The 13037-nt window shown below is 52.4% G+C and overlaps 2 protein-coding genes across 2 annotated transcripts; both read left to right on the forward strand.

Annotated features, from left to right (window-relative positions):
- Positions 1–269: 269 nt before the first annotated feature.
- UCRPA7_5784 (putative protein transport protein sec61 alpha subunit protein) lies at positions 270–1893 on the forward strand (the record flags this gene model as incomplete). Its single annotated transcript, XM_007918328.1, has 3 exons — positions 270–279; positions 421–1765; positions 1818–1893. The coding sequence occupies 3 exons, from the start codon at positions 270–272 to the stop codon at positions 1891–1893; spliced, it is 1431 nt and encodes a 476-aa protein (XP_007916519.1).
- A 3974-nt stretch (positions 1894–5867) lies between these two features.
- Positions 5868–12699, forward strand: UCRPA7_5785 (putative atp-dependent bile acid permease protein; the record flags this gene model as incomplete). Its single annotated transcript, XM_007918329.1, has 5 exons — positions 5868–5935; positions 6001–11031; positions 11361–11374; positions 11737–12183; positions 12239–12699. 5 exons carry the CDS (start codon positions 5868–5870, stop codon positions 12697–12699), a joined length of 6021 nt encoding a protein of 2006 aa, XP_007916520.1.
- Positions 12700–13037: the final 338 nt, after the last annotated feature.

A 13037-nucleotide genomic window follows, 5' to 3' on the forward strand; every position in this document is an offset into this window, starting at 1 on the left:
AGGAAAGTCGCCGCATTAAAGAATGACAGGGGTCTTGAGCCACACTCCCACTGAGGTGGATCGGGTCACGTGCAAGCTACGGGTGTTTGGACAGATCACACTTCCATTTTTGACAGATCGCTCCCAACCAGGACGCCTTCCATCTCCTTCCCTTAACCCCCATCTCCCCCGACTTCTCTCCTTTAAGTGCGGGAGCGTTTCCAGCTCAATTCATCTTTTCCTTCTTTCGCATGGTTGTTTAGACCACTTCTTCTTCAACATCAGCCAAAATGAGTAGCTGTAAGTCTTCCCCTGAGCGCGTGCCGCCATCGCGACGACTGTCAAGCAGAGCTGTTGGAGCTCCCAGCCTCCCAGCTTGTCAAGCTTCACTTCAGATTTCGAATCGCAATTGATCGCCCAAGCTAACCTAACGGACTGCAGTACGGTTCCTCGACCTCGTCAAGCCGTTTGTGCCGTTCCTCCCTGAGGTTCAGCAGCCGGAGACCAAGATTCCCTTCAACCAAAAGTTGATGTGGACTGGTCTGACGCTGCTGATCTTTTTGGTGATGAGCCAAATGCCGCTGTACGGAATTGTGTCGTCTGACACGTCGGATCCTCTATATTGGCTGCGTATGATGATGGCAAGTAACCGGGGCACCTTGATGGAGCTTGGTATCACGCCGATTATCTCCTCCGGAATGGTCTTCCAGCTTCTGGCTGGCACCCACATGATTGACGTCAACCTCGACCTCAAGTCCGACCGCGAGCTGTACCAGACAGCTCAGAAGCTCTTCGCCTTCATCCTCTCTGCTGGTACTGCCACGGTCTATGTCTTCACCGGTCTCTACGGCCCCCCTTCTGACCTCGGTGCCGGTATCGTCTTCCTGCTGATCCTTCAGCTGGTTGTCGCTGGCATGATTGTCATTCTGCTTGACGAGCTCCTGCAGAAGGGCTATGGCCTTGGTAGCGGTATCTCGCTCTTCATTGCGACCAACATCTGCGAGTCCATCATGTGGAAGGCTTTCTCACCGACCAGCATCAACACTGGACGTGGCCCGGAGTACGAGGGTGCTGTCATCGCCTTGTTCCACCTCTTGATGACCTGGCCTAACAAGCAGCGCGCTCTTCAGGAGGCTTTCTACCGCCAGAACCTCCCCAACATCATGAACCTGCTGGCCACCCTCCTGGTCTTCGCTGCGGTTATCTTCCTCCAGGGCTTCCGTGTCGAGATTCCCGTCAAGTCCTCCCGCCAGCGTGGCGCCCGTGGTTCTTACCCTGTCCGCTTGTTCTATACCTCCAACATGCCCATCATGCTGCAGTCTGCTCTGTCCTCCAACATCTTCCTCATCTCTCAGATGCTCTATTCTCGTTTCTCTGAGAACCTCCTTGTCCGTCTTTTCGGTGTCTGGGAGGCTAAGGAGGGCTCCTCGCAGCTGTCTGCCGTCTCTGGCCTGGCCTACTACATGTCTCCTCCCCTCAACTTCAAGGATGCGCTCCTCGATCCCATTCACACCGCTGTCTACATCGCCTACATGCTTACTGCCTGCGCCATCTTCTCGAAGACATGGATTGAGGTTTCCGGCTCTAGCCCTCGTGACGTTGCCAAACAGTTGAAGGATCAGGGCCTTGTGATGGCTGGTCACCGTGACCAGAGCATGTACAAGGAGCTGAAGCGCATCATCCCCACGGCTGCGGCCTTTGGTGGTGCCTGCATCGGAGCTCTCTCCGTTGCCAGCGACCTTATGGGAGCACTTGGCTCCGGAACCGGTACCCTCCTAGCAGTCACGTAAGTCGATCAATATATCCCGAAAATGGAGACAATACTAATTCTTGTATAGAATCATCTATGGCTACTTCGAAATCGCCGCAAAGGAGGGCGACCTCTCTGGTATGAAGGGGATGATTATGGGCTAACACCTTTGACCTTTCCCGGAAACTCAGGGGATGATAATATCTACAGGTACGACAGAGTCGTATCTTGTGTATTTAATACCAAACAAAAGTCATCCAGGACGGGGGTGTGCTTGTTTTAAGTATTGGTGGTGGGCCTGGGATATGCATCTACGGGTATGGTCTGTCTTCACTGAAAAGCAAATAAGCGGAGAGGAAAGCGCTCTAGAATCTGGCCTAGAAAAGTTGTATGATAAACCATTTGTCATCAATTAAAAAATGAAGTCTTATATCGGCGACCGGCCCTTGCCAACTGGGCGCCGATGTTGACGTTGGAATTAAGAGCCCTTGCGCCGTATTCGAAACAGTTACAAAATGCACTTGTCTACGGCCGATGGCCGACACCGGGGCTTATTGTCTTGTAGCCGCCAAGCCATGCACCCGGCCGGAGGTTTGTACCGGCAAGCTTATTGATGATGAACTCACAATGGTGATCGGATGACGCAGAGGATGAGAAGGTTCCACCTATTAGTCCTTCTCCTCCTCACAGATCACTGACTAATGGGGCCTCCTATCTCATGATCTTCACGCAACTCCTTGACTTAATTTGCTGTTAGGAGCCTGAGGACATCGACGTTTTCCAGATTGTCCTCTTCGCACCAAATGAGACCTAGGACCGCCAAAGACAGAACTTTGTGCAGGTGGGCTGGGAGCAGACTGGCACGAGACCAGTGATCAAGGGGTCCCCAATGTAGCACCCAGAACGGACTGTATGCATGGCACTTTCTGCTGACCGTTTGATGACCTCTGAACGAGCAGCCATCATGCAGGCAAGGTCTGGGATGACAGGGCGTTCCCCAGGTAGCTTGCTTGCTTATTCCATCGGGCCGCACGGCTCGTCTGATTTGTCAATGGCGAGGAGGGCTCTGGTGGGCGCCACCCCGCATTGCATTGCGAGAGGTCGGCCCTGAGAAGGCGACATCGATAAGACCACGGGCCCAGCCCGAGGCCGTGTTGCAGTGTGCAGTGTGCAGTGTGCGGTGGGCCGCCCGGCTCGNNGGCTCGATGCAGGTGTGCTCTGTGTGCGGTCGGCAGGTAGGGTATGGTAGGGGGTTGATTTGATGCGGCTACAGCGCCGAGAAAATGGGCTTGATGTCCGCCGCGTGAGTCACATTGACTGCAGTCAGTGGTCTGTAGCAGCAGTATATGCCGGTCCATTAGTCCCGGACGCCCGCTGGGAAGGGGCCTGTCTGTTTGTAGGATTTCTGCATAGAGTACCAACTCTGCTGTAGGTAGGATAGAGAAGGTCGAAAGAGGGGAGTGTGTTCGATGTGGGCACCGCTGTGACAGATCAAGATGTTTTGGGAAGGTGGATGCATTCTGCCCCAGTCTACGGGCTTGCTAAGAGCCCTAGTAGTAGGGCTACTCTAATGTAGGACGAGTGTCGGAGACAGAGCATGCCATTATCACGACAAAAGCAGAAGCAGCAGTCCATGTGCAGTAGCAGGTTGGACGACTGCTGCAGGAGGCTGGCATCCTCATCGCAGTGTCGGGCGAACGTCGACAGTGGAGATTCTAATACGTGAATGCTGATTGATTAGACGGTTGGGATCCATCTGTAGGGTCTTTCAAAGACTCCATTCAGTGTCGCTCAAGGGGGATGGAAGAGACTTTGACAAATAGCAGTGGGTGTTTATGTACTGTATGTGGTGGGTAGTTTGGAGAGGTAGAAGGGGGGAAGATACCTAGGTATAGGTAGGTAATGTAAGTAAAGCGCCGTATAACGTTAAGCTATCTCTTTGCTGCTGCAGAAGCAGATTTCTCTAGTGTAAAGCGCGAGTTGTCCCGCTCACAACTACTCGCCTAACGCCTCTGTACGGAGGTCTTCGAATCTTCGATGCGAGGAGCTGGAGAGCCGTCGCTTGACTCGACGGAAGGGAAAAAGGCTGGCTGCTGGTAATTTCACCGACTGGAGGACGGACTACCTACTACCTACTATGCGCAGTATGTAGGGGTCCGCCTGGAGGCGCTTGCTGGGGCTCTGGCAACTTTGACATCATCTGTCCTGGGGCGATGGAAGCAGCTAGAGCAGCGTTTACGCAGTATGCGAGCCGAGTGGGGGACTGCCCCAGTCCAGAGCCTGCAGAAGTACAGTGCTAATGCAGTGGCAGCATGGTAAATTGGAGCCAACATTGAGTCCGCCCCGGCGTCTGGAAGAGGCAATAGCAATCAGGTGAATGGGGGGAATGGCATTGCACACTGCAGAGGAGAAATTGAGGAATCGCGCAAATACACAATACGGATTGAAAAGTGGTGGTTAGCGTTATAGCGCGAGGAGCAAAGGCAATGATGGAACCAATACTTGCTACATATGTATGTATGAATGAATTCGGTCGATGCATGCACGAGAATTGCCTGCGTCAGATAATCACTTGCGCCATATCAATTACATGGGTATGCCCTGACCTGGCAAAAGTACAGTAAATATCCCATCAGATAAGAGAAAGGGAAAAGCTGGGCGCGAGATATTCATTATTAGGTCATCCCTCTGTGTCCCTCTCGGCGCGGCTCCCTTCCATCCCATCCCTACCTAGGTACCTTGGCTCGCTTGGGTAGTGAAGGGCTGCCCTTCAGGGTTGTCTTCTCTTACTGCACAGTACCTTCTCTTGCTCTTATCTTATCTCGGCATGCGAAGGTCAAGGCAGCATCGCGAATGCAATGCAAGCGATTTAAGACACGGCAAGCTTGCTGTGCTCGTATATCTCCTAGCCGAGCCCAGACAATTGCAAGTCTTCATACCTGAGTGCTGCCCTGCAGGCATGCAGACATAACATTGGACTGGACACATCGCGCCCATTACTATTATTATTAGATCTAACACAATCTAACACATGCCCGTCTTTCTTATTGTATTGTGTCATGTCGTCGTGATGCATGTATGTATATGGTATGTATGTATGTATGTATGTAAGTACTGCATGTTTTATCCCACCGCATATCTACCTACCTACATTTCTACACGAGTACCTGCTGTGCCTATCACACCTTTTGCTCCATTGGCTTTGACAATGCTACCCATTAAGTTACCTAGACTGACAGGGGCCTGTATTGCCTATCTTGTCTTTAATACAAGTACCTACATACGTTCCGGACTATTGCGATAAAGTATCACTCTCCGCCTCCCCCAGACCAAGGGATGCCGGTGGTCTGATTAGATGGTGGTCACAACAGAGTCGTCATTGACATTGGAGGTGAGGTCGCTGATCTGGTGCACGCAATAGCACGCTCAAGGCATGCTATCCGTAGCTATCGGCACCTTTCTATCTACCTAGGTAGGTCCACGACTCAACCTGCCCTGTCCTGGCCTGGCCTGGCCTGGAAGCCCTCCCCGCCCCCCCGGGCGAACCTGAACCGGCGGCGTAGTGCGTAGGGATCGTGCTTGTGTGTGCTGCTGGTGCTGCCCCCAGGAATTGTTAGCAGGGTTACTTAGGCAGTGCTACGCAAGCTTGGAGCTTGGGTACTCCATTAGCTAGGGTGTGCCGCTTAATCAGGTCAGAGAGCCTAGTGGACCTGTAGGAAGTCTCGGCGCAACCCACCAGGACTTATCAGATGGGATACCAGTCGAGCAGCGTAGTGGAGTGAAGTGAAAGTGTAGTACCTAGGTAGCGTCATAGTAGAGGTTACTTTAGGTCCAAGTCAGGTAGGTAGTGTAGAAGACCCGCATTCCTCGCTACTGGGCACTGGATTGACACACCGCAAAGATTCCGCGTCTTTCCTCCAACAACTTTTCCTGCTGTCACGATCATCTGCTGTATCTTGCTTCTCTTCTTCCCCCAGCTGTGCAGCTGTTCCATGTTCGAGTGGTTCCCGGGGGGAAAGCACCTCATCATTGTCAAGCAACGAGCCCATCTCCGAAGCCGCTCGTTACCCCAATTCGCCTGGACGCACGGCTACCCAGAGGCGCAAATCCTCCCGAGGAGCGCGCGGGGCAATCAATCATGGGCTTCGCGTCTTGCCAGTGGCCCATCTGGCAGGTCGACGACCTGACATTGTGCTTCCAGCAGGAGTAAGCAGAGCTGACATCCCAGAAACCCCCCTCCCAATGAGACATCTTGTGCTAACCTGCTACAGCTATCTCAAAGTGCTGCTGCCAGTGATACTTATATCTCTGTCCTTCCTCGCCCTCGTGCTTCAGAATGTCCGCCGAGCTGTCAAGATAAAAAAGGAGGACGGCTACACGCCGGTGCACGCCAATGGAGATGCTGCACGAGCCCACACGGAGCTGCCTCCGGAAGAGGAGCCAATTGACGATTCTGATGATGAAGGGTTGACCATCAGTGGCAACCTGGGCCGACTCGCCCTGGCCAAGACAACCACCAAAGGTTCCATCGTGCAGGCGGATGCGCCCATCGGCAAGACCTTGTCTATCGTCGCCGAAGAGGTTCTGGTTCTTGGTATGGTCGTTGTGAACGCAACTGCACTTGCTACCGGCTCCTATGGCGAGACCTCTCTGGCTTCCGCAATCGGCCTCGTCGCCTGGCTCTATGCATTGGTGCTCGTGACTTTGCGCCTTGTTCTCGGAAATACTCAGAGACGAGTCCCAGGCCTCTGGAACCACACCGCCGTCATCTACGGCTTCCAATGGCTCTTCGTTATCCCTATCTTTCGATCGGTCCTGATTCACCCAAGCTCGAAACTTACGCAAGTTCTCGTTATCATCGAATTTGCTTTCACAACAGTGCTGTTTGGTATTGCCATCACAACCAGAAAGGGAAACAAGGTTATCTTGTTGGAGTGGGAGGATGGAATCGAGCCGTCTCGCGAGCCATTGGCTTCCATCTTTTCCGAGTACACTTTCTCCTGGGTTGACTCCCTGGTCTGGCAGGGATATCAGGAACCCATGGAAATGCCCCATGTGTGGAACTTGGCACCAAAGGACAAAGCCGCTGCCGTTCTCGCAACCTATCGCCAGATCAAGAAGACGACAAACCTCGCAATTCACCTCCTATCTTACTTCAAGGGCATGCTCCTTGTTCAGACTGTTTGGGCTATGCTGGCCGGGGTCTTCACTTTTGCACCGACTATGCTTCTGAAAGCCATTCTAGAATACGTTGAGGACCCATCCCAAGCTCCGCGCAATGTCCTCTGGCTCTACGTCGTCCTTCTGCCGGTTAGTGACCTGCTAAAATCCATTGCTGACAATCAGGCGCTGTGGATCGGACGAAAGATCTGCATCAACATCCGCGCCATTCTGATTGGAGAAATTTACGCAAAGTCTCTTCGTCGCAAGGCCGCCGCTGGAAAGGACTCTGTCCTAGGAAAGACAGCGCAAGATAAGAAGGAAAGTGAAGAGCCGAAGGGGCTTGTTGCGAAGATTAAGCGCGTACTCCGACTCGAGAAGAAACAAGACCAGAGCAATGGGGCCCCAGCCGCCGATGGCGCGGATGGTGCGAAAGATAAGGACAAGAAAGAGGACAATGACGAGCAAGCGAATCTGGGCACTATTATCAACTTGATGTCTGTCGACAGCTTCAAGGTGTCCGAAGTCACGGCGTATCTCCATTTCTTGGTCGCATCGGCTCCTACACAACTGATAGTCTGCATCTTCCTCCTATACCGCGTCATGGGTTTGAGTGCCATTCCTGGTTTCATCATCATGGCGCTCCTTCTTCCGGTTAATATTTTCTTTGGAAAAGCCTTCAACAGCAGTCAGAAGAAGATTATGGCCGCAACTGATAAGCGAATCCACATCACGAACGAAGTTTTACAGAATATTCGTATCATCAAGTATTTCGCATGGGAGCAGCGATTCAGCGAGTTAGTCGACGAAAAGAGAAGGGCAGAACTGGCAGCACTACGGAAACGATTCATTATCTGGGCCTCTGCTGTAGGCGTGTGGCTCAGTGTACCAGTCCTCATCACCTTCTTCTCGTTCTTTGTTTATACGGTCATCGAAAAGAAGCCATTGTATCCATCGGTTGCTTTCACTGCTATTTCGCTGTTCATGCTGCTTCGGTTCCCCCTGGATCAGATCGGAGACATGATCGCTCACGTTCAGGAGTCTCAAGTATCAATTGACCGTATCGAAGAGTTCCTGTCCGAGGCGGAGACTGAAAAATTCGAGCAACTTGGCGAGGACAACACTGATGAAAATGGAAAGAAAGCTATTGGGTTCAGGAAGGCCACTTTCATCTGGGGCAGCAAGGATGCCGTTGCCGAAGACGGCTCAATGGCATTCCGACTCTTGGACTTGGATATCGATTTTAAGATTGGCAAACTTAATGTCATTACCGGCCCTACGGGATCCGGCAAGACTTCGATGCTTATGGCTCTGCTTGGAGAGATGACTATCATGGAAGGAAGGGTCTACCTACCCGGCGGACGAAGCCGTGAAGATGTGCGGCCCGATCCTGAAACCAACCTCGCTGATACATGTGCCTATGTTGCTCAGCAGGCTTGGCTCGTTAACGCAAATATCAAGGAGAACATATTATTTTCCGCTCCCTTGGATGAGAAGCGGTACAAGGATGTCATTGTAGCTTGTGCCTTGGAACGAGATCTCGAGATCCTCGATAATGGCGATGAAACTCTTGTTGGCGAGAAAGGCATAACCCTCTCGGGCGGTCAGAAACAACGAATCTCTCTGGCTAGAGCTGTCTATTCCAACTCGCAGCACTTGCTTCTTGACGACTGCTTGAGCGCGGTTGACTCTCACACCGCTCAATGGATCTTCAACAATTGTCTCATGGGACCTTTGATGCATGGTCGTACCTGTATCCTTGTTTCACACAACATCCCACTTACAGTTCCTCACGCCAATTTCGTTGTTGTGATGAACAATGGCCGTGTGACGCACCAGGGTGAGACTCAGGAGATTATCGCCACTGGCGCTCTCGGAGAGGATGTTCAAAAGATCAAGCCAATATCTAGGACTGTATCAAGAGTTCCTTCTCGAGTACCGTCGAGCGTTGGTGAAGAGAGCGGCGACACCCTTGTCAATGGCGAAGTGAACGGAGACCATATTTCCAAGCCCAGTGAATCTGGCACTAAAAAGCAGAAGAAGGAGCTTCCGGAAGAGACCAAGGCAACTGGCGCCGTGAAATGGCCCGTCCTCAAGCTTTACTTGACTTCAATGGGCTCTTGGTGGTTCTGGACTGTAGCTGTGTTTGTGTTCAGTCTTCAACAGCTGATGGGTGTTGCATCGAACGTCTGGGTCAAGGAATGGGCAAATCAATACACCACAGAGGAGGTCTCGAAGATTCAGTTCAACGCGAACTCCCTGAGTCCTTCAAGTCACTCAGTTTCACCAACTTACTTCGCATCGATTGCCAACTATGCTAAGCCCCAGAACTGGCTGCAAAGCAACTCTTCAGATTTCTCCGCGACGCAGGGACCGCATGTCAATGTGGCCTATTACCTAGGCATTCTTGCTGTCATTGGTGTGATCAATTCCCTGGCTGCATTAGTTAGAGATTTGTGGCTCTTCTTTGGCTCCCTGAATGCATCATGGAAGCTCCACAATCGCTTGATGAGCGCGATAACAACAGCCAGATTCACATTCTTCGATGTAACGCCTCTTGGCCAGATGATGAACCGCTTCAGCAAGGATCTGGAAGGAGTCGATCAAGAAGTCGCGCCGACGGCTATTGGCGTGATGGCTTGCGCTTTGGGCGTGGGCGTCACTGTGGCTCTGATTGCTGCAATCACTCCTGGTTTCTTGATCGCTGGCGTATTCATCACCGTAGCATACGTTGCTTTGGGAATGTTCTACCTTACTTCATCTCGCGATCTAAAGCGATTGGAATCGGTGCAGAGGAGTCCTCTCTTCCAGCAATTTGGTGAGACGCTATCTGGTGTCACCACCATCCGTGCATATGGTGATGAGAGACGTTTCATCCGGGACAATCTGAGCCGAATCAACAGCCAACTACGTCCTTTCTACTTCCTCTGGGGTGCCAACAGATGGCTTGCCTTCAGGACTGACATCCTTGGTGACTTTGTTGCTTTCTTCGCTGGTGTATTCGTCATCATCAGCTTAGGTCGCATCGATCCCGGCTCTGCTGGTCTGTCACTCAGCTATGCCATTGGTTTCGCTGACAATATCCTTTGGCTTGTACGTCTGTACGCTATGAACGAACAGAACATGAACTCCGTTGAGCGTATCAAGGAGTATCTCGAGATTGAGCAGGAAGCCGATGCTATTGTCGAGAAGAATCGACCTCCAGAGAACTGGCCGAGCCAAGGCTCTGTTGAGTTCATTGGATACACCACGAGGTATCGGAAAGATTTAGAGCCGGTCCTTCGGAATCTCAGCTTCAGGATTGGTGCTAGAGAGAAGGTTGGCATCGTTGGCCGGACAGGTGCAGGAAAGAGTTCTTTGGCTCTTGCAATTTTCCGAGCGCTAGAGGCTGATGAGGGCAAGATCCTCATTGACGATGTCGATATTGGGTTGATTGGCTTGCGCGACCTGCGTGAGGCAATCACCATCGTTCCCCAGGAGCCCACACTATTTACGGGCACTATCCGGAGTAACCTGGATCCATTTAGCGCTTACACCGACGAGGAGATATTTGCAGCCCTTCGTCGTGTGCAGCTTATCGCTCCCCATGAATCTACTACAAGACCGGCTTCTGCAAACGCCTCCGTTCCCCCTACACCCACTATTGCCCAGTCGAGTATCGAATCATCGCAGTTGCTCGTCCCACCAACGCCGACGGCAAGCAACAGGAATATCTTCCTTGACCTTTCATCGTCCGTGGCGGAATCGGGTTCAAACCTGTCGCAGGGCCAGAGACAGCTTCTGTGTCTCGCTCGGGCCATGCTTAAGAACCCTAGAGTTCTTGTGATGGACGAGGCAACAGCATCCATCGACTACGCGACTGACTCCAAGATTCAGGAGACAATACGGGAGCTTACCAGCACTACAATCACCATCGCACATCGTCTGCAGACCATTGTGGACTATGACAAGGTGTTGGTGCTCGATAAGGGCGAGATCGTTGAGTACGGCCACCCGTGGGAGCTGATGAAGAACAAGGAAGGCAGCTTCCGCAGCATGTGCGACATGTCGGGCGACTACGACGTGCTGGCCAAGGCGGCCAAGAAGGCGTGGAAGGAGAAGCACGAGCTGGTGGATGTAGACGATGAGAGCGACAAGGACGGGTCGGCGATCGCTGCTAGCGCGGACACCTCCGCCTCGAGCTGAGAAGAAGATGTAATGTAATGAGATGCGATGCGGACTGGCGGCGTACCCATGTAATTGTGTCGCATTCGTTTCTGTGTATAGATTGGTTGGTGGGTTGGTCGGCGTGTTTTCTTGAATAAAAAGCTCTTGAATATCTACATTCACGGTATGACTTGATGAATCTCGAATTGTGATTACTCAGATATGCAGGTGAATTCCTAGAGGATTACAGCCTACTTCCCATGATATGCTTTTGGATATATGGCTTCAGCGTCTTGTCATAGATTTACTCTGGTTCAAGTCTCAGGGGCAAGGGGCCAAGTAAGACAGCAGCTAGTATAACAGCACTGTAGGGGCACTAATGCGCCCCGATTTCAGCCTCATAAACCGTTTTGCCCCACTACAGTCACTACAGCTCTGCCACCCCACGATTAGCAAGCACCTTAAACTAAGGCGATCATTCTGGGGCAAACATTTCAACTTCTGTTTCACAAGTGATCTTGCGCCATGGAGGTCACAAATCCAAGGAGGATATTAGCAGTCTCGTTAGAGACCTCAGAGAAGGACCTCAGTCAGGTTATAAAAGGCAAGTTGCGAGCGAGCTGACAGGAGCCGAACGGTCCATTGCGCGCGCCGCCTGGTCTGGAGGAGCCCGCCCGGATGATATCTAACTTGTGCGACAGACTTGACAGGCACACACCCAGAGCCGGCGGCGTCATCGTCGCTAGCGGGCATAACGCACAACCTGCCGCTCAAGACGGCGTACTACACCGCCCAGGTGCCCGTCTGGCTGGACCTGGTCACCTCGCCGTCCGAGTGGGCCGCGTCGTTCCTCGCCCCTGAGGCCAAGGAGGTGCTGGAGGTGCTCGGCGGCGTCGTGGTCGTCTTCTCGGTGCAGAGCGGCGCGGGCGCCGCGTCGGTGAGGGAAGCCAGGGAGCTCATCGGCCACGTGGGGAAGGTCGTGAAGGAAGGCCTGGGCGGCTGGGACTGGGATGGCGTGAGCCTTGGGATCGGGGTTGGCGATGCCGACTTTGATGATCTGGACGAGTGGGACGAGGTGTGCGCGGAGTGGGGCCTTGAGTTTGTCCATGCGAAGGGCCAGACGGCTGATGTCAAGAATGAATTTGGAGGTTTGTTTGTTGTTACTTTGCGGTCGTGGTGAGTGATCTGTTAACTTGTGGGCAGAAAGGGTTGGCGTGGCGAGGGCACTCGAAGCTCTGGAGTCGAATGACTGGGCACAGGCTACAGGTCTGGATGACGACGACGATGCTCTGGATGGTTCTGAATTTGGAGACTTTACTGCCCCCACCGCAAAGAGCAACGATGCAACGAATAAAGACGACGAGGAAGACGCAGATTTTGACCCTGAGGACCTTGACTTTGGCTTTGACAGAGAAGATTTTGCTGGCCTCAGGCAAGCCATCTGGAGTGCTAGCAGCGACCGTGAACAAGGCGCCTCTGGTGATAAGGGAGGGCCTGGAGATCCTAGACCTAGCAACGAGGAGATAGGGGACGAGGATGTTCAGAAGCTAGAGCGCATGATGCGCAAGTTACAAGCTGTGAGAGACATGAATGAAGGTCTACCAGAGGAGCAGAAGAGGCGCAAAGCGAAACAAGCTGTGGAAGAAGTAATGAAAGAGCTATAGACAGTATTCTGGGCTTATCGTTCACGGCTGTAGCAATACACCGAAGCTCTCAAATTATTTCAACACCTATCTCCTACAGCAGTGTATAGTCCGTGGAATATCCCCGGGATCCCAGCTTGTTGTCGGTCACTATGCCGTCCACAATACCAGTCCAAAAAATACTCATCTGGCCAGATTGATGTGGTCAGTGTTGTGCCTGTCATTCTCAACCTGTGATAGTCGAACATCGGGGACAAGTTTATACATGCGATCTAGATGATTGCTCGCCACAAGCGATTGGGTCACAAAGTCCTACGCAAGACTTGCTTTCCAACCGTTGAAACCCGCAGACATACGAT

This window comes from Phaeoacremonium minimum (genome assembly GCF_000392275.1).
Source record: "Phaeoacremonium minimum UCRPA7 unplaced genomic scaffold PA7_03_scaffold_435, whole genome shotgun sequence".
Taxonomy (NCBI): domain Eukaryota; kingdom Fungi; phylum Ascomycota; class Sordariomycetes; order Togniniales; family Togniniaceae; genus Phaeoacremonium; species Phaeoacremonium minimum.